Genomic DNA, 20010 nt, shown 5'->3' with positions numbered 1-20010 from the left:
CTCATGTTGGGTCCGTTTTTAAACAGCCCGGAACCAAATAGGGGTGTTCAGGGGAAGGTTATCAGCGATGCACAGCTCTTTGGACAGCTGTCATGGCGTCAGGACTCCTTGCATCCCGTGGCGTGCTAACGCTCGGACTTCACTATCAGCATGTCTGCCGTTCCGTTCTTGTCACACAGACCCGACAAAAGAAGCGTTGGATGAAGGCTTACACACGTATAATGGAAGCCAAGCTTAAGCTCGAGGGACCCCCGCCACCGAAGCGACGGTTAGTTTACCATCCAGCTAGCATGCCCTTAGCCAACGCTAGACAACATCAAGTGCAACTGTGGCTGACCCCTAGGTCTAGTGTCTTGTAGATAAGGGCATGTATTTATGTTGTTGGGCACTGCGTGCACACAACATCTATCCATCTAACCTTTGTCTATTTTATTTGGTAGTGACTTGGAGTAACGCTACATTTGCATGGGAACTAGTTACATACGTAACGTTGTGATCAGTCCGGTCTCTTAACATCCGTGGTGCCCTCATTCATTAGATTCCGTGTTGATGTTAGTGCCAGTAATCCGTTAAGCCCTGACTAGTCTCTTTTCATAGGATGTACTCGCAAGGTTTGTAAAAGGATGCAGACCAAGACTGATTGGGTTATTAGATAACGGTAATCCCCCCCCGGATGCATACTCTGTCTGGCCATGGTTAGACAAAAGTGCCACCTTTGGTTGTGTTCTTCATTCTGTGATCTTATACACAGTCCTGGCTCTGTACATGAGAAACAAAATGTGTGGCTCCTACTGCAGAAAGACGGTTATAAACAAGCAATATCTAGACAATCGGTATAGTGTTTCAGTAGCATGTAATGGAGGGGTCTATAGTTTTATTGGCTTTTCAACATATCAGCAGCCTGTTGCAAAACCGTACTGTACTGTGGGTATTGCATCTTCAAGGATTATACAAATTGTATGCGCCAGTGAAACACTAAACCTGATTCTGTGGATTTCACTGATTTTGGATGATTCACATAGACCTGGCCATGATGTCACTCACATGTCCCCTTATTATCTCCACCTTCATCTCTCGTCACCCACCCCCCCAGCTCAGAGAAGCCAAACTGGGATTTCCATGCAGAGGTGGAGGCGTTCGGCGCCCGTTTGCAGGAAAACTTCCAGATGGAGAGGCTGAAGGCGGCCTTCGTGAACCCGTGCTACGTACGCGTGGAGCAGGAGCGACGTAGCGCCTTGGGCCTGGAGCCTGAGATGGCCGTGCTAGCCCTGAAGGACAACAAGAAGCTCCGCACCAGAGGCGTTGCCCTCACACGGGACTTCCTGTCGGACTGGTGCCGTGCCAGCTTCCCCAGCCTGCCCGCCGAGGGAGCATCCGCCCTGGTGGACCACCTGATGACGCCCGAGGTGGTGTGCCACGTGGCACGAAACCTGGGTGTGGAGGACCTGACGATGAGTGCCGAGGTGCCGGTGCCTGACGATGTTCTGTATGGAACATTCTGCGCGGTGGTGGCTGCGCTGGAGGAGAGCAGTGGGCCACAGAGAACCGGACTCTTCCTCAGGGTGGGAACTGGGCGCTGCCTGTCAGAATTCACAAACCTGCTCAAGACCCTGTCTGTCCCTTAAGATGCTGGCTTTTAGAGATCACCTCTCAGGCTTCTATTGTTATTAAAGATTTGTTTGATCTTGTAGATGCAGACAACATATTGTTATACCAGATTAGTCTCATTGAGTGGATTCAACTTTGTATGTGTACAAATTAGATTTTTTAAGATTACAAAACAATGCTCTAAAACAAACAGTATGTGACTGCTAGAGAGGAACTGGAGTATGTTTAGTCTGCTTCATTGTTGGTTCATCTGTTTGCCCGCAGGATTTCCTGACCACGCAGCTGATTGGTAAGGATCTGTTTGACCTGTGGTCAGTGGTGAACCCCATGGGCCTACTGGTGGAGGAGTGCACCCGCCGAGGGCTGCCCCTTCCCGAGCCTCGTCTCCTTCGCTCGGCTGGGGCCAGCACTGTCCTGCCACTCTTCTTTGTGGGCCTCTACTGGTATGTCCAGACACTAACATTACTCTACCACCGTTCACACTGCCCTTATTATCTACACATAAAAATATCATTAGTCATCATCAGCATTCTTGTTATTGGTTATTATTTGCATTTTTGTATTAGGTTGAGATATGTGATAGGTTATAAATATATATTTTTATTGAGAGATTATTAACATTTGTGTGTGTGTGTGTGTGTGTGTGACATTTGTGGCCTGCTGCATCTGTCTGTCTGTGTGATAAGTGATAAGAAACTCCTGGCGGAGGGTCCTGGTGAAACACTGCTAGCTGCCGAGGAGGAGGCCGCCCGTGTGGGTCTCAGGAAGCTCTACGGATACACAGAGAACCGCCGGCCCTTGGATTTCAGCCCAGCCCCGCAACTGCACGTGTCCCAAAGCAACACGCAAGCACTCAGCAGCGGTTAGAAGGGAGCTCACACGTTCTCACAAACAGTCAACGCTCTTGTCATTCGCCAGAGGACTTTCAGCCTATTTCTCAAAAAAAGAAACCAACAAGAACTGGTATTTTCTTGATCGGTTAGACAAAAAAGTTTGAACAGGCTGAACAAAGATATAGTACTCAGCAGAGAACACGGTGAGAAACAACCTCTCACACACCTCAAAACAGGACAGAGACATTGAGCTGTAAATCAGAGGCATTTCATTGGATGTCCTTGTTTTGTCTATTTTTTTTGTCTGTCATTGCAAATGTATTATTAATACTCATGCAAAATATTCATGAATAATAAAATAGTTATTTCAGAAAAGGAGATGGTGGTGGTAGTGCTTTATTCTCATTTGTCTGCATGAAGAGGGTAGTTTCGGCATGCTCAGAGTGAGTAAATTATTAAGAAAATGATCAACGGTTGATGCTTTAGAGATTGGGGAGGGGGTGGTTGCATATGTCTTCTATTGTGTCATTTCAAATGAGCTGGCTTACATTGCCTCTGGTGGAAACAGACTAGCTTCAGTCTTTATTATTAATTGTGTGTATGTGTGTGGGCGCATGCGTGTGTGTGTGTGTGTGTGTTTCCTTCTCTGTTTACAAGCTTACACTGAGACTGGTGAAGATGTGCCTGTTAAGAAAACAGGAAGTGGCACAGCCACAAACAGGAAATGCAGTGCTTGCGTCTTGTCTGTGTGACTGCTGTGCCCAGGCTTTGTCAGGAAGTCATCAAGCCCTCATTAACAGTGGGCGAGCCTGATTTGCCTAACCAGAATTCCAGCAGTAACTTTGAGTGCAAACTGGCTGTTTATAAAGATTTTTTGTACATAAACTTGTTTATAATTTTAAAACAGTGTGGTTAGATGAACTGTATTGCAACTGTATACCAGAGAGCAGCCACTTGGCAAGAAATTGGCAAATAATGCATTTTACACCCCTTACCTGACCTGTTTTAGTCCACATTGCAGTTCCCATGTATGTCATTGATCTACAACCACATTTATCCTGTTTCCACAGGTCAGTTGCTATATTGACAAAGCTTTTTCAAATATACACACAAAAGCCCAAGCCTGTGTACTCAGCACATGCAGTACATGCAGTATAAGCTAAGTGTTCTTCTATTATGATTTACTCTGTTCATAGGCTACCTGGGGCCCAACTGTAAAAGTGATTAAGGAAATTAATGATATTGATAGTCATCAAGTTGCAATACCTTCATACATTTAGGCATATAGTAGCAAAGACTACAAATGTTGACTCTTCCACATTTAAGAGTAGACTGTGCAGGTAACACCACTGTGGTTGGCAAAACAGCATGACTACCGGTACTCAGGGGCCGTTTATATGAGAACGATTGCGAAGGAAGACGACAAAATATTTTATCATAAGGGCCTTTCGTTTACAAGGCGACCCCGCCATCGGGGCTTGAAGACGCAAAAATCTGAAGACTCCTTCCAAAGTGTAGAGTTTTGAAGACGACCCGGGTTGCGTCTCCGTCTAAACGGCTAAACCATCTGTCAAATTAGAATGTCTGCGAGTGACGTATCGGGGTTCTATCACTCCACCACCCAGCGGTCTGGAATGCATATCCAATCGAATATCACATACTCTTGCGTCTTCATATAAACAAAGATTTCCCCCTGAGAATGCTCGTCTAAACGCGAATAAAAAAATGAGGACGAGACGCCACTTCTGCGTCTTCTCTTTTCATCGTCACCGTATAAACGAATCTTATCACTCCAGTCAGTCTGCGCCTCCCTGGTTCAGAGTGGCATGCCACTGGCTTGCCGAAAGTTGACCTGCGAAGCGACAGTCAATTATTGTAATAATTCCTAGGTTCCTGCGATATATCAAGGCTTCAACTACAGATTGATATGGAGTTGACCGGGATATGTCAAAGCACAAATATCTTCTCTTTTTCTGAACTCCATGCAAAACATAACTAAGTTTCTTTTGTACGGTATTGTCTAATGCTATTCAACACCATCTGCCTAGTGGTATGTCAAAAAGAAAAAAACAAATATTCCAGGTCGAGTGTAACCCGCTGTGTGTGAATTAGGTCATGCAAACAGCGAATTGCAAGACAGTTTTGGTTTGCTGGGTGGCGCTAACTCACGGGCGTTGCATGCTCCTCTTGGCTACGACGTTCCGACTCCTTGTTCGTGGAAACGTGGGGTCGTTGTGAATTCCGGTCCGTCTCTTCATTCAGCCGCCCTCCTCTGTGTGGCTACGCTAGACCGTGAGTTGGTAGCTATCCATTAAGCCGCAGCAAGCAGCCTACGTTGTCTCTGGGTGTTTCAGGTCCTTCGCCGGTTTGTCTTTCCCCTTCCCTTGATCCTTAACTATCCCGGCCCCAGCCATGGCTGCGAGTGCGAAGCGAAAACAAGAGGAGAAACACCTGAAGATGCTCCGAGAAATGACTAGTTTGCCTCCCAATAGAAAGTGCTTTGACTGCGACCAACGCGGCCCAACCTATGCCAACATGACGGTGGGGTCCTTCGTTTGTACCTCTTGCTCCGGTATTCTGTAAGTAACACTTTCCTTGTTTGCACTGCAGGTCTGTTTTATTAGCAAGTGACATGTTTTTATCCTGGGGACAAATGCATGTTAATAACTTCAATATGAGTGGTGGTTTAAAAAACATTTCACATAAAGAGTTTGTAGACCTGCCTACAACACAAGCCGACATTATTGTCTGCATTTTGACCGGTGGGTGGGGGGTTGGGTAGCTAGCTGGCTAGCCACATTTACAGCTAAGTTATGTAGCCAGGCATTTAGCGGTAATAGCGCGCAGACATAAGCGCTACCCGGCAGTGCTAACAGGCTGCGACTGTATAGTATTGTGCTGTTGTGGTTAACACCATATAAATGTAGCTAAGAAATGAGCTGGTTTGAATTATTTAATAGATTATGTGGTACTAAATGTCATCGGTCGCTGGGAACAGTAATGTTACCGTTGACTGGCACACGCTAGATAACGTTAGCCGAGCTAGTAGGATAGTTAACGTTATCATATCGAGAAAGATACCCACCCAGTGCACATTGGCTAGTTGTTAGACGCCCCTGATTCAGACCTGGTTAGGCCAGCTAGCTATGGCTAGCTGCATATACGGGCCCTTTTTCAGTGTCAGACATTCGCAGTTACCCAAGTTCATCAAAATACTTAACGTTATCAGAGTCTGCTGTGAAATATGACTTATTACACGTAGTCTAACGTCAGAACCCTAAACCTAGTAATGTTAGAACTTTGTCAGATTTGAAAGTAAGAAGGCATTTATCGCGGTGTCCCATGAATAGCTTGCCAGAGCACTCAAGATTTCGCATATTACATCCTCATTAGAAGTGTAACGTTAGCTAGCGTGAAGCTGCAAGTGACAACGAGACAATCCAAACAACCGGCAAGTTGAGTGCTCCAGACCCAGTTTAGCTCCGAGGCAAAGCCCGTGACAACTTGTTGATTGATCATAAGCTAAACGATGAGCTCTGTTAATGGTGTGCAATACGCCACGACCCTGTGAGGGCAGTTCACAATGGCGCGTAATCCTACACTTGTTTACCGTTTACACCTTGTTTATTATTGACGCACGGCGTTAACTCGACTCCTCTCATTTGAAAGACAGTGATGACTTTCCACTGCTGTTGTGAGCGAGCTCACTGACTGTCCTTGCAGTTAGCTAGTTAACGTAATTTGGCATTACATGATTTTGACAGTTGTATGGCTCGATCCAGCGCAGTCCATCCCTGCCTGGTTGTGTAACTCAGCATCTGTACAGCTACGGATTTAGGATTAGTGTTAGATATTTGCTCCAACCCCCGCCCCTTCCCAAAAGGGAAAATAATCAGAATTCAACCCTCAGGGGAAGTCGAAGAAGTGGATTTTGTGTAGTAAAACTGCTGACGAATGAGCTGTACTGCGGAATAGCCTATCATTCGCTAAAAATGCAGATGAGAGGAGAGCTGTATCTAGACAGCCTTCACACAAATAACGAATGTCACATAATCATATTTAAGTTTGTATTTTGTTTGTATTGAAGATCGAGTTTGAAAAGCTAGTACACTTGATTCTCCTCTCCAAAGTGTTCCCCTCTAGGCAACATCATGGACAACCTGTGCCTTTATTAAGTCATTATTTCAGACCACAGGGAATCATCTTCAGGACGCCTTTCCTTGTGTGTCCGACTGTTTTACAGCTCACATTACCTTTCATATAGAAGCCGGTTTCTTCCTTGGGCAGGACTACCTCGTGTGTGTGTGTGTGTGTGTGTGTGTGTGTGTGTGTGTGTGTGTGTGTGTGTGAGCGCACGCGCATGTGTATACGTATGCTTATCATTTCTGAGCAAATATTGTGTCCACCTACAAGGTCCATCAGTGAAGTTCTTTTTTTCTTGGTTTTGTCCTTGTGCTAAGAGAATATAGACAAATTGGTCTCTGGAAGCTGTCAACACAGCCAGGTTCTTTCTGTTCCTGTTTATCAAAAAGACTTCTGCCAGCGAAGCACTCCACACACCACTCCACACTCTTTTCACACACAGAAGGATTCAAATTGTCCACGTCACTGCTAGTAGCCCAATACAGTATTCGGTAGTAGCCTACATCCTATGAAATTGTGTGTGTTCAGAACCTCTGTTGCACTCAGCACAGTGACTGGCTGACCCTGTAGTGCTGCTTTGTGAAATGTCTCTCTGCTGTAGAGTTAGAATGTTTTTGACTCATTTGTCCTTTCTATCTTAATGCAAGATAATGGTTCCCAGTCTACATGAAATAATCATGCTTAGCAGAAAGTTCAATAAATAAGTCATGTCCATTAGTGGAGCTGATAGGCCTAACTGCAGCAATCTTTCCAAAGGGGATGCTGGAACCAAATGTTGTGTGTGTATTATATCCTATTCGTATAGTAGCACAAAGTCTCATGTGAGGATGAAAGTGATGCTTTGTTGATGTTGGTGTGAATGTTTGCTTTGTCTTGAATCTTTGGATCAGAATCTATGGATAGGAAATTCATGTCACGTGTCCACTCCCACTATGGCTTTTTGACTTATGTCTGTCGTTGTGGTAGATTGGGGTATGACCACTGTTATGACACATACACGTGTCGTGTTAAGATTGTGGTTCAGGGTGAGGGAGAAATCTAAGAAAAATGGTTGGTCGGTCTGCCATCTCTCAGACCCCCCCCACCCCACACTCCTCTCTCTCTCTCTCTCTCTCTCTCTCTCTCTCTCTCCAGTTACTGTCAGACCCTGATGTTGATCAGTTTTTTTTGTTTTTTAGGTCTCAGGAGGAGGAAAAGAGAGTGTTCTATCCAATGTGGACCACCATTCACTCACACACTCTCTCTCTCTCTCTCTCTCCCTCTCTTACACACACACACAAGGCCTTTTCACACAAAGATCACGCTAAATTTGCGGGAAGAGGGTACGTCTTTTTGTGTCTGAAAGTGAGGTGAAAATTTGCCGGCCTGCCGATCTGTTCACATGATGCAGCATTTTTGGGAGCCAGGAGGCAGGATCAGCTTTAGTAAATTAAATTGTGACGTGCAACAGGGGGCGTGTAGAGTGATAGTCGTAGGCCTTATTTGCGTGGGCCTTTAGATACAGCAGGTGTGTGATTTCAAAAACCATGGCGGGAGAACCGACTGCACTTTGGTTAGCTTGCATTTGCTTTGCTGTTGCTGTTAGAATGTTAAATTCTTGCGATAGATGTCTTCAGACAAAAAAAAGTAATTTGGAAGGAAAATTGAAGAGAATAGTTGCCCCTTGCCTTGGCGGTACAATGTACTGTGCGTACAATTTATTCATGAAATCGTTCAATATTACAACAATAAAAATAGCTTGTGTACTGTCTTAATTGAAACATGCTTTTATGCTGGAAAATGATAGCCTAGGGCAAAGAGAATGGACATCTCAACATAAGGATACATTAGAAGATGATGATTAGTGTAAACTGTGTCACACGACGTGATGAGCAGTTCTTTAAAAACGCAACGTTCCATTCAGTCATAAATCATTCAAGCGTAGGCCTAGTGCTCGTCATGAAAAGAAAACAGCAGCTTAATATTTTTCAGGTGTTTAACAGTAGGCCTAGGCGCACTGTTAGCAGTTATGCCGAAGGCAGTGAGATTATTAGGCATTGCATCCTGTCACTCAACATCGCAGTTCGGGTTGATAAGATTCAGTTAATGCAAGTATGGATCGTCTCAAAGTTTGGGACAACCAAACAGCAGTATAGGCAAAGCAAATCCTAATTCTTAGGTTACCATAGCTGTCTTTTCTCTAGGCCTGGGCCTATCGGAAATCGCGACATAAGCACATTGGTTTCTTTTTTCTTTTCTTTCTTTTTCGCTTTTGGGTAGTGAAGCGATAATGCATTTAAAGCAGTACATCAAGTGAGCCAGAGCCGATATGGCCAGAACTGCTCTGTAAAGGTATTTCTGTCCCACCCAAATTTGCTGAACTACTTGCGAAGTAACCTATTCATCACAGACATCACATGTATCACACGAAAGAGCTTTTTCTCAGCCTTTAAACGATGTTAGTGGTTAGTAATTGTGGTAAACGGTTCACAAGAAAAGTAACTTTAATCTTATTTTTTTGCGACCGTCTCCCTACCCATTCATTTTGGTGGAATACTTCGCAAACTTTCCCTCAACACATGACAAACCATATATCAGAATAAACAGCAGACCTTACTGAACATAAAGGTGTAAAGCATTCCCCTGCAAAGTTAGCCATTCCAGAGTAATCCGGTTTTAAATTTGCAGCAATGTCTTTATGCATGTCTCCAACTTTGCGGTTCCTAATGTATTTCAATTGTTCAATAAGTCTACATGATTTTATAACAGGCCAAATACAAAATAAATGTTACAAATATTGCCTAGATAAGCATTACAATCAGAGGATATACATATAGGGCAGACAGACGCTCATGAGTTAATGCTTTGTTTTATCGCTGGATTTTAAGATAGCCTATTATGGCAACTGATTGCATTCCAAGCTACAGTCAACTCTAGCAGGCATTGAATGACTGGAGACTTTGTGAATTTATAGATTGACATAATGTGCTTTCTCTGCTATTGCTGCTTTTGATCAGTTAGATTGGGCTGGACATAGCATTGAAATGCCCGCCCAGATTCCCCTTTCCACCTTGACCCATTCACACTGGTGGCGTAACGAAAAAACTCTGCAAAATGTCTAGGGGGCTTGGTAGTAAATTTGGCGAGACACTTTGTCCCGCCGTTCCGCCTCGGTCTATGTGAAAGGGACAGTCGTTCCGCGATTCTGGTACATAAAATCGCGGCGATTTTACCAGTGTGAAAGGGCCTACACACTCACACACACGCACACAAGTCCTGTATACCTTCTTCTTCCAGACTCTTCTTTGTTCTAGCCCATCCGTCACTTCTTAACTTCAGTGGTCTGGTCATCCTCATCATCTTCTTCCTTATTGGATCATGTCTGTTCTCTGTAGCTCTCCTCTTTTTTTGTTCTGACTTTCTCATCCCATGCTCTGGGGCAGATCGGGGCTGATGCTGCTTCACACATCCCTGGCTAGAAGTGTTGACACCCTATCACAAGTGTTTTTGCTTTCTAGCTCTCTCCTCAACCTCCTTACCTCACCTGTCAACTTCATGTGCTGGTTTTCCTGGACATGGATTAAACCTAGTCCTGGATTCAAAGCTCTTTTTCAGTGGAATTGTTCATTGACTCTCTTCTAGTCTAGTACTAAGCTTAATCTGTGTCTGGGAACCCTGCCCTGCTCCTCTCCTGCTCTGTCTATCTCTCCCCTCTCTCTCTCTCTCTCTCTCTCTCTCTCTCTCTCTCGCTCTCTCTCTTTCTTTCTTTCTTTCTTTCTTTCTTTCTTTCTTTCTTTCTGTATCTCTCTCTTTCCCTCTCTCTCTCTGCATTCATCTTCTCCAGCACTCCTCCTTGCATCGTCTCTTGGTTTTGCTCTCCATCTCTTCCCGTTCATCTCGACTGGCTCATCGTCCCTCTCTCTGGTGGGGAGGGAGAGCGCCGTGAATTTCCCTGCAGTGCTGAGGGTGGGTCTGCCTCGGTAGCTGTGTGTGTGTGTGTGTGTGGTGGGGGCGGGGGGTGTAATTGAGTTCTTTTCTGAGCCACTGGCACATTTCTATGTGTCCTGGGAGGTCTGCCTGGAGCCTCCTGAGCATCAGAGAGTAGAGTAGGCCAAGGGCTGCTGGGGAACCCCTCAGCTGGAAGCCTGATTGGCTGATCAGGGGACCGTGTGGAGCAGTTTTATCAGGTTTTATTGGCTGATGATGAAATGGTATGTTCCTGTGTAGCCAGTCCTGATTTGCTTGCTGAAAGGGAGAAAGTTGTAGATGATTATGATGATGATTCTGTTTGGCTGATTGGTTGCCCTGGTTGCTGTATTTGCTGGTTTGAAGTGGTTGTGTGAGCGAGAGGTTTTCAGTTGCTTAGTTAGTCTATATTTACTTTGTGTGTGTGTGTGTGTTAAAGATGTTCCGCAATCCCTGATGTTCGGTTAAAAATGCCAAATGCCAACCTCTGTGGTCAAATAAATTAAGGTTGGCATCTGCTCAGTAAAGACAAGATTCCAGTGAGTGTCGGTTGGCCTGTGTCTGACCTGACCAGGCATTGCCCCTTGGAATACCCTGAACCAGTCAGGTGGACTGCAATAAATACGTCAGACTCAACATGAACTACACCTGACTTAATGTCATGCTTGAATACAGCACCAGCAGCTTCTTTAGTCTTCAGTTTCACCCATGAAGTATTACTGCGAGCCCTGTAACCAATTGCTAGATAGTAAAGCTTAGATGCCCTCATTTTATTATGATCCTTCTATCCTATCCTACACCAACGCCACACCAAAAGTCGTTGAATTTTAGGGATGAAACCTACAGAGAAAATGTTTTGTGTTGTCCTTAATATCAATGTGGTAAAAGCTAAAATCTGAGCTAATCTAACCAGCTGTTATATCAAGTCAAGTCAAGAATTATTTGTCCCCAACAAGGCAATTGGTTAATAAAATGATGATATTTTTGAAAACGACAAACACCACCGTGCAACAGTTATTTTACCTAAATTTGTTTTACGACAATGTTCTCGTTCTGTTTGAGGTATGAATCCAGCACATCTCTTTGCGTTACAGTGGTAGCCTATCTGTAGATTTTTAAATTTATTTTTAAATAGAAGCCTATTTAAAATTCAATTCAATCGACTGCATCATAGTACTTGTGTGAAATCATTGTGATCTGAATATTGTCCAAAATAATTGTGATTATGATTTTTGCCATACTCAAGCGGTCTATTCTACTCTATTGTAAAGCACTAGTGGGATGACCTATGATTAATACTCATTATATTGCTGATAGGTAGTAATAAATATGAGGGAGTCATGAATAAATCAGCAGTGAGTGTGGAGTGGACGAATGGGGGACGTGTCTGCACGATTGAGAAATAGATTGTGTGGAAGTGAGTGAGTGTTCACTGCCTGAGTGACATGAATCAATCATACTGGGTGGAGTGATGTCTCAATTTTTCACAGCCAAGGCCAAGCTGTGCGCGTGCGTGTGTGTGTGTGTGTGCTGCGCGCGTGTGCACATTCTCTATCTCTGTAGTAGACATGGCAGTCATGTAATGACTAAGTGCATTTGAAGTAGTCCTTATTGATGCCATGATAGTAAGTGATTTGGGGGCGGATGTTGACCAGTCTGGCCTCTCAAGCAGGTCACCACAAGGTCAAGACACACACACACACACACATACACATGGGGGTTCTTCAAGGGGTCGTTGTGTAAACACATTCCTTCTGTGGGTGTTTCTGACTTTGCTGCTTGAAGAACAAGAGCCTGTGTGTGTGTGTGTGTGTGTGTGTGTGTGTGAGGGGGAGAGAGAGGGTGGACCCTTATTTGAATTGTGTGTTTGTTTTTTACAATGTGCTTTATGTTTGAAACTTCTGGTCATTCATTCCACTCTTGAGTTGTGTCTGTGTGAATGTGTGCAGCAGTGGAGTGGATGTATGGTACAGCCTTTCTGCTGCTGACCATATTATTGGGTGAAGGATTTATATCTGTGGTGCATCTCGCCTGCCTTTAGGTCACATTGTTAACCTCCCCTCTTTGGTTGTCAAGATGTACGGAGCCAACAAGCTTCTGCCTTCTGGTCATACAATTTCCACAGGTCTGCTTGTACCTGAATGTGAATGTGCATTCACATTCAGCCTTATTTGCTAATTCTCTGCCTAATCCAAGTGATCACCTCCACCTAATATGTATGTTTGCCAGCTGTAGAAAGTATAGGAAGATTAGGAAGATTAGAATAGGAAGATTTAAATTGGCTCAATACAAGTAAATAATGCCCCAATAATTACCACTTGCTGAAAAATACTTGCACCGTTCATGTGTATGAGAAAGCTATAAATATAATTGGAGGTTGGCATACAGTGATTTCTTTGCCAGGTGTAGTTAGCTACTTTGTCATCCCGTCTATGTCAGTCACCACCACATCAGAGGTGTGTGTGTGTGTGTGTGTGTGTGTGTGTGTGTGTTCGCCTCAGGCTCATGTAAACTTCAGGTGGTCTCCTCTCAGCCCAAACATACATGTAGAGCTGCTGCCAAGCCAGCTGCCTCCTCCTGGCCCATCAGCCTAGTTCTGTAGCCCCCTCGCTGTGCTGGGCCCAGCATTGGAGGCAGGGGAGCCTGAAGGGAGTTGTAGTCTTGCTGAGTGGCAGGAAGTGCAGTATGCAAATGAGGGATGGCTACCCCTGCTGCGAGTCTCGAATTTGGTACAAAGCTGTGAGTGTGAGAGCGAGCGTACAGCTCTTCTGTGGGAGGCCTCTGTCCTTGAGCGATGTGTGTTGTGTGTGTTAGTATTCTGCAGCTGTGAGGGTGGCGACCACCAAGGAGCCAGTGATCTCTTTGTGTCCCTCTGCTGCTGCCATGTCTCACACCCTAATGGGTGAATATATCCATTAATGCTCACACACTCTGCATCACACACACACACACACACACCCCATTACTCATCCATTACCATTACACATTATACTCTACTTTGTTGTACAATGTTTTTATATACAGACACACCCGCACTACACCTGACATTTCTTCAGTATCTGAAGCATTCAAGAATATATTTTTCTACACACACACACACGCACACAAAGAAAGTAACTGTTTGTAAGTGTGTGCACTTTAATGCTGCCAGTGTTATGGATACTTTTCCCTGTATGACCCAGATCTTCTGAACTGGCCTCCACTCTGACCTGCCCAAGGCTCTGAAAATAGACAACACACACACACACACACACACACACACACACACAAACCACAAAAACACACAGGTGAAAATAACTGATATGCATATTATGTGATCCATGTAGACAGATCTAGTTATGAGAACTAGGAAGCTAGTCATGTGGGAAAGTCAACTTCATATGTTCACATAACTTACTGGCAAAAATCGAATACATTTGCCTTTGTATTTTCTTTCATCAGGGTGCACACACACAAAGAGACATATATGTGCCGAGTCTGACCTACTTATGTTTGACATGTTCCTCATGTGATGCTTGTGCTTCCTATCTTACACACACACACACACACACACACACTGCCCAGCACCCCCCCTCCTCTTGCACAGCGGGAACACTGAAAGATGTTTTTTGTAATGTCTTTAACTGGCTGCTCTCTCCCTCCCTCCTCCCCTACACAGGTGAGAACAGCTGACACCTGTGGTGTGTGTATCATCCTCTCTCTCTCCGCGCGCACACACACACACACACACACACACACACACACACACACCCCATCTGTTTAACAAATGTTCCAGTTGTGTGACCGCGTTGATGTTGAAATCTGTTTATCAGGTGTGAGCACGGAATAACCCTTAGGCAAGAGGTAGAGCTAATGAGTGTGTGTGTGTGTGGAGTAGAGCCGAGTCCCTAATGAACGCAGTGCAGAGAGGAGATACGCTATCCTTAGGCACTCCTATTTGACTGTGACAATGGTGCGCGTACATACACACCATATTAAAAATACACACACATGGGAGAGAGGCTGTATGTGCTTGTGGGAGCTTCTCACAGAATGGGTCTTTAAAGAGATCTCTCTTTACTCCCTAAGTTTCTTTAGATGCGCTCGTCAGCAGTTTGCTTTGCGCAGCCTGAATCATCCATCTCGGTTTTAAATAGCCTGAAGTTGTTGCATCAAATGCACTCTGGTGAATTCTGGTGCAATAAAGACAAATGAGAAGTGAGTGAGTGAGTGAGTGGAGGGGGAAGTAGCTGATGTAGAAAAAAACAAAAGGACATGGTGGATGTTAGACTTGCAAAACAATAGTGTGACTAACCACTGAATTGCATAACTTTTATAGCTGATTCGTTATGTCCTTCGATGCCTCACAATGAATATTGTTGACTTTTCGCTCTGTAGCTTAATTTATGGCACTGGTTCTGTCTGACAGTGAGCACAGCACTGTAAATGATGACATGTCAATGTGAGGTGTTTGTCATTTATTCATTTATATTGGTCAAATATTTTAATATTCTTTTCTTTTCAGTCCGTCTGGGAAATCATCTAGCATTAGTGTATCTAAGCAAAGCTCAGAGTTTCATTAGGCAATTACTCCATCCGTCTCTCTCTTAAGCGATGACCTGCTGCTCACGTGCTGCTTAGGAATATGTTTCACTCTTCTCTCTGGTGCGCCGATCTTGAGCGAGCAGCTCCTTCTCAGATTGCGTAAGAGGAAGCTGGAGGGTTTGTCAGGGATCTTTTTTTTTGCTCCTCTGGGGCAGGTTTCGATCAGGTGAAAGTAACCCTCCGCCAGCTGTTTGTGCCTCATGTCACGTCATGTCACGGCCGACCCAGCAGTGCCGCTCGGCGTCATTTTGTAATCCGTCCTGAGGTGCTCCGCCAATCGCTCAAGTCTCAGACATCCGACCTCCCTCTCCTCTGTGACCTTTCATAACTCTTCGGTGGCCCTTTCACTAGGGTCAGGGTGTCCAGCAGACCACCTCCCCCTTAGTTTCCCCCTCCCACCTGTGGCTCAGGTGTGTGGGGATACTAATCAGACAAGATGCCCGCTGACTCTCTTTAAGTGCATGGCCCTGATCTGGCAGGGTTCCAGGGCTACTATCACCAGGTGGCCCCCAAATTATCCTAGCCTGGCCTGGCTTGACGTTCTGAAGCCGGCTATTGACTCCATCTGGGGACCAAAATGTGGCCAACATGCTTGTCATGTGTGTCCCGTAAATATTGTGACGTTTAAGTGCCGTTGTGCATGTACACAGAAAACCTAATGACGGACAAGTTTTAAAGATAACCTAAGCTGAATACATGAATCAATCCATGCTAGCGGCGTGTCAAGTGTGGGCTGTGTCCGTCTGAGTCAGCCGCTGTCTCTGGTCGTAAGAGTCCATGTTAAGTCTCTTGATGGGATTACAGAGCAGGGGGCCGTCGGAGGTTTTGATGCCTGGCATTGAACTGCAGACGTGATCTGCCATGAGCACAGGGAACAAGTACAACCATAACCCCCGCCAACCCCCATCTCTTCGGCTCATAGCTGCGGTGACTGTGGCGGGGTTTTCCCCCGACTAAGAACAAGTAGGACAGGCCAATGAGGCCATGAGTGAATTGGTTGGCAGTGCGTTTGGTGCGGAGCGGATTTGTGTACACCCGCCCACCTACCTGACCCACCAACAAGCATGTGTGCAGATGCCCTGTCTGCTCTGGTGCAGACAGAAGCTGTCATTGCCTCCGTAAGCACCACATTTATGATTGAAGCTGAATCAATGCTCTGCACGCTCAGAGCCTGTCATCACCATGGTACCCCCCCCCCCCCCAGCGTAGCGAGGAGTGCTAGACACCACTATAGTATGGCCTTATAATATCTGTGTGTGTATAGTGTCTGTCACTGTCGCTCTCATGCTCTCTCCCTCTCCCTCCCTCTCTCTCTCTCTCTCTCTCTCTCTCTCTCTCTCTCTCTCTCTCTCTCTCTCTCTCTCTCTCTCTCTCTCTCTCTCTCTCTCTCTCTGTCTCTCTCTGTGGGTGTGGTGTTGTACCCATATCACCCCTAGAGCAGTGGTACAGGCCAGCCTTCCTGCTGTCATCCAGTAGGTGACACAACACTTCTGATGTGTTGTGCAGCTGGCGGGTTCTCTCTCCACAGATGGTGGGCGGGTGTGTGTGTGTGCGGTTCTGAGCCATATCACTGTTGAATTCAGTCGTCCATAGCAGTGTTCTGAATTATTTAGGTGTTTGGTCAAGTGTAATAAGGCTTCCACACACACACACTCTCTCTCTCTCTCTCTTTCTTTCTTTCTTTCTTTCTTTCTTTCTTTCTTTCTTTCTTTCTTTCTTTCTTTCTTTCTTTCTTTCTTTCTTTCTTTCTTTCTTTCTTTCTTTCTTTCTTTCTTTCTTTCTTTCTCTCTCTCTTTCTCTCTTTCTCAGTGTCAAAGACATGGTGAATGAGATAATACCTCACTCATATCCTGTAGGGAATCCATTTCTCTCTGCTATTCAGAATTGTAATATAAATGCATAAAATCAGACATACAGGCCTGCTTGTGTGGTTCTTTTTGCTTGATCAAGGGTGTGTGTGTGCATGTGCATGTTGTGTTTGTGTGTGAATGAATAGGGCATCTCAGATGTCTGCTCTTCTGGTTACTAGAAATTCTGGTTGCACCTCCATATGAGAGCATGCTCTAGGCCATGAAATCATATCCCTGTACTCCTTACACTGCAGTACGTATGACTGGGAGAGGAAGGGAGGGAGAGAGGGAGGGTTTGGAGAGGAGATGTGTTTGCCAACCCAAATAAAATGTCCTACTTGTTTTTGAAGCCTAGAAGAGATACTTCAGCTGGGAATTGGGCAAGATCCGACAGAAAGTGGGAGGGAGAGGAGAGCAGGAGAGAGGGAGAATAAGGAAGCAAGAGAGAGAAAGAGAGGAAGATGTTGAGTGAGAGAGGGAGAGGCAAACAAGTGCAACTTCACCATGGGAATGTTGATCAGGAAGAGGAAAATGATGGAAGGAAACAGTCCTCGTGGTGCTCATACACACACATGCACACACAAATGCACGTGCACACGTGTCGTTGTTAGGTTGTACATTTTTGTCTGCTGAAACTCTGCATATCATAGCGATGGCCGAGATATTGTAGATGCTTGTCTACACACACACACACACACACACACACACACACACACTATAAGGGAGGTAGGAAGACCCCTAATGTCCTTGTCCCATATTTGTGTGTAATAAGCCCAGTGCCCAGCAGGATTGTAATGAATTGGCTCAGACTAGAGATCTCCCTATCACTCACTCACTCTCTCTCCATTCCTTTCTTACACACACACACACTCACACACGCACGCATAAGGGAACCACACACACATTGTCAAACATGCACACATATAAGGCTCAGCCTAATGATTACGTACTGAATGTGTACTTTCCTCAAAACAAATGAACCCCCCACCTTTCTGTCTGCTTTTTTCCTCCCTTCCCCTCTTTCTCCACAACCCCACCTCATCACAGACGAGGACTGAACCCCCCACACAGAGTGAAGTCCATCTCCATGACGACCTTTGCACAGCAGGAAATCGAGTTTCTCCAGAAGCACGGGAATGAGGTAGGCCACCACCGCCACCACTGCCACTGAGATAGACCTGAGATGGACTCTGACGGCATTTATTAGCGCTGCCCATCGCTGGACATACCGTGGCGGTTCATGTGGGCAAGGGGTGAGGGGAGGAGAGGCATATACGGCTGGGGGATGGAGAGAGACATGGGGCTGTTGGAGGAAGAGGAGGTATTGGGGGAGATGTTTTGATGTTTTGTTATTCTGTAATCTCGTGATGACTTCATGGAATAAATAGCCTGTGTGTTGCAATTAGGTCAGGACAGTGTGTCACAGACTAAAGTTCATCACGTCGGAACTTCTGTTTTTCTTTCTCTGAATGTTTGCCTCTGTGACTCAGCTGTACGTCACTGAAGAGATGGAGTACTTGTTTCGAGTGTTTTCCATGAATATGTGTGTATTGACTGCATATTTTACTCATGGGGTGAATATACCCTCTTGGCCCTACCGTAGAGAATGACGCATCCAAACTGATGAGAACCTTGGATGAGATGTTTTTTTTAACTAGCTAAAATTGTATTTTACATTGGGTCCATTAAAGCTTGTCTTTATGAAGAATTGCCCCCCCCCCCCCCAGGATCGGGTCATAAAGGATGAAAAATTCATTTGCATACTTAGGTTTTGATTGGTTGACCATAGATTCAAAGCAGAAATGTTTTTCCTTAAAAAAACGACTCAAAGCAATAAATCTATTCAGTAGTCGACAATTAAATGATTCGTTGTTTCAGCCCTATTCATGTCGTCATATACCGTCACTTTTATAGAGACTTTATCTCTCTCTCTGTCTTAAAAGAATCCACACCCAGTTGTCAATGTTCAGATGAAGGTAAGTGAAAAACCACTTTGTGAAGCTCGAGAGAAACTCCCTGTGAAGCCACACCTTTTAAAGGAGGGAATGTGGAAAGCTCCTAAGAGTGTCCAGACGTTTGTTAAGGTTGTAGTCCAGCGTCGTGGCCATGGAAACGGGATAGCAGGCAGGCAGTAAATGTTGTGCACAGACTCCCCGTGGTGTGTTCACCAGATGAATTTGACCGATGGTCACACTGGAATTTAAAACGTTCCTTTGCTCTCCTAAATCTGAGGAAGATGAGCTGTTTCTTGTCTTTCTCTGTCTCTCTCTCTCTCTCTCTCTCTCTCTCTCTCTCTCTCTCTATCCTGCATGACCAGCAGAAAATGTGAGAATTTGGACCACATGTTTAACACTAATATTGGTGAGGTGAATTCTAGCAATTACCATCACCTTTGTGCAGTAGTGTGTTGGTGATGCTTAGTGGGGTGAACAGGGACGTCTTTCTTCTTCACCGATTCCTCTTATTCATCCCTCTGTTCTTACAGCTCTTATTATGACTGCCGCGCAACCAGATTTTTCGCATGCCCAAATTTCCGTCAATGATTCCCGGGACACTGAAAGACCGGGGTACAAGAAACTTGGTGGGCATGTACTCCCACATGGATAGCATGGAACCGTCATTTTTCGTTTTGATCTGTAGCCCCCCCGCTGGACTGGACCCCCCGAAAGGAGGGTAGGGCAGACACAGTTTTCTGTGAATATCTCAAAACCGTAGGGTTTAGGAGGACCTTTTTTTTTTTTGGTATGTTGATCTCAAGGGGCCATGTCAACCCATTCCATAACCACTCATTTCATGTATAGCCCACCTAGTTAAACACAAAAAGTAAAAAATGAGGTGTTGTTATTGAAGGTATCTGTGACCTAACATAGTCAAAACTGCACGAAATTGGAAGTGTAGGATCATTATGACACCCTCTGTATGCACGCCAAGTTTTGTGGAATTCCGTTCATGGGGGCCACACAATAAATTAATTTATGTTACTATACACCAACTGGCCTGTAGGTGGCCGGAGACAGTTTTCTGTGAATATCTCGAGAACCGTAGGG

General features: G+C 45.1%; 2 protein-coding genes across 8 annotated transcripts in view; both read left to right on the top strand.

Moving 5' to 3' along the window:
• Positions 1–49: 49 nt before the first annotated feature.
• On the top strand, positions 50–2819 carry mrpl44 (mitochondrial ribosomal protein L44). The gene is made up of 4 exons (XM_048264758.1): positions 50–268; positions 1094–1562; positions 1873–2051; positions 2295–2819. Exons 1-4 carry the CDS (start codon positions 93–95, stop codon positions 2473–2475), a joined length of 1005 nt encoding a protein of 334 aa, XP_048120715.1. The 5' UTR covers positions 50–92; the 3' UTR covers positions 2476–2819.
• A 1827-nt stretch (positions 2820–4646) lies between these two features.
• Positions 4647–20010, top strand: part of agfg1a (ArfGAP with FG repeats 1a) — a 38676-nt gene continuing 23312 nt past the window's right edge. For 4 of the 7 annotated variants that reach the window (XM_048263921.1, XM_048263920.1, XM_048263919.1 and 1 more), the window contains exons 1-2: positions 4647–5020; positions 18011–18104. In XM_048263921.1, coding sequence (XP_048119878.1) covers positions 4854–5020; positions 18011–18104 — 261 coding nt within the window. In that variant the 5' untranslated portion in view covers positions 4647–4853. The remainder of the gene's footprint in view (positions 5021–18010; positions 18105–20010) is intronic. The other 3 variants (XM_048263924.1, XM_048263922.1, XM_048263923.1) reach the window with 2 other exon arrangements.

This window comes from Alosa alosa, chromosome 15 (genome assembly GCF_017589495.1).
Source record: "Alosa alosa isolate M-15738 ecotype Scorff River chromosome 15, AALO_Geno_1.1, whole genome shotgun sequence".
Lineage (NCBI taxonomy): Eukaryota > Metazoa > Chordata > Actinopteri > Clupeiformes > Clupeidae > Alosa > Alosa alosa.
The sequence above is the reverse complement of the archived record's forward strand: the minus strand, read 5'-3'. Positions and strand labels throughout refer to the sequence as shown.

What these genes read in the sequence shown, in the direction of transcription:
- mrpl44 (XM_048264758.1), top strand. Translation starts at nt 93, where the DNA reads ATGGCGTCAGGACTCCTTGCATCCCGTGGCGTGCTAACGCTCGGACTT. An exon ending in GAACCGGACTCTTCCTCAGG is followed by an intron (nt 1,563 to 1,872) that starts GTGGGAACTGGG and finishes GTTTGCCCGCAG; the next exon opens with GATTTCCTGACCACGCAGCT. An exon ending in TTCTTTGTGGGCCTCTACTG is followed by an intron (nt 2,052 to 2,294) that starts GTATGTCCAGAC and finishes CTGTGTGATAAG; the next exon opens with TGATAAGAAACTCCTGGCGG.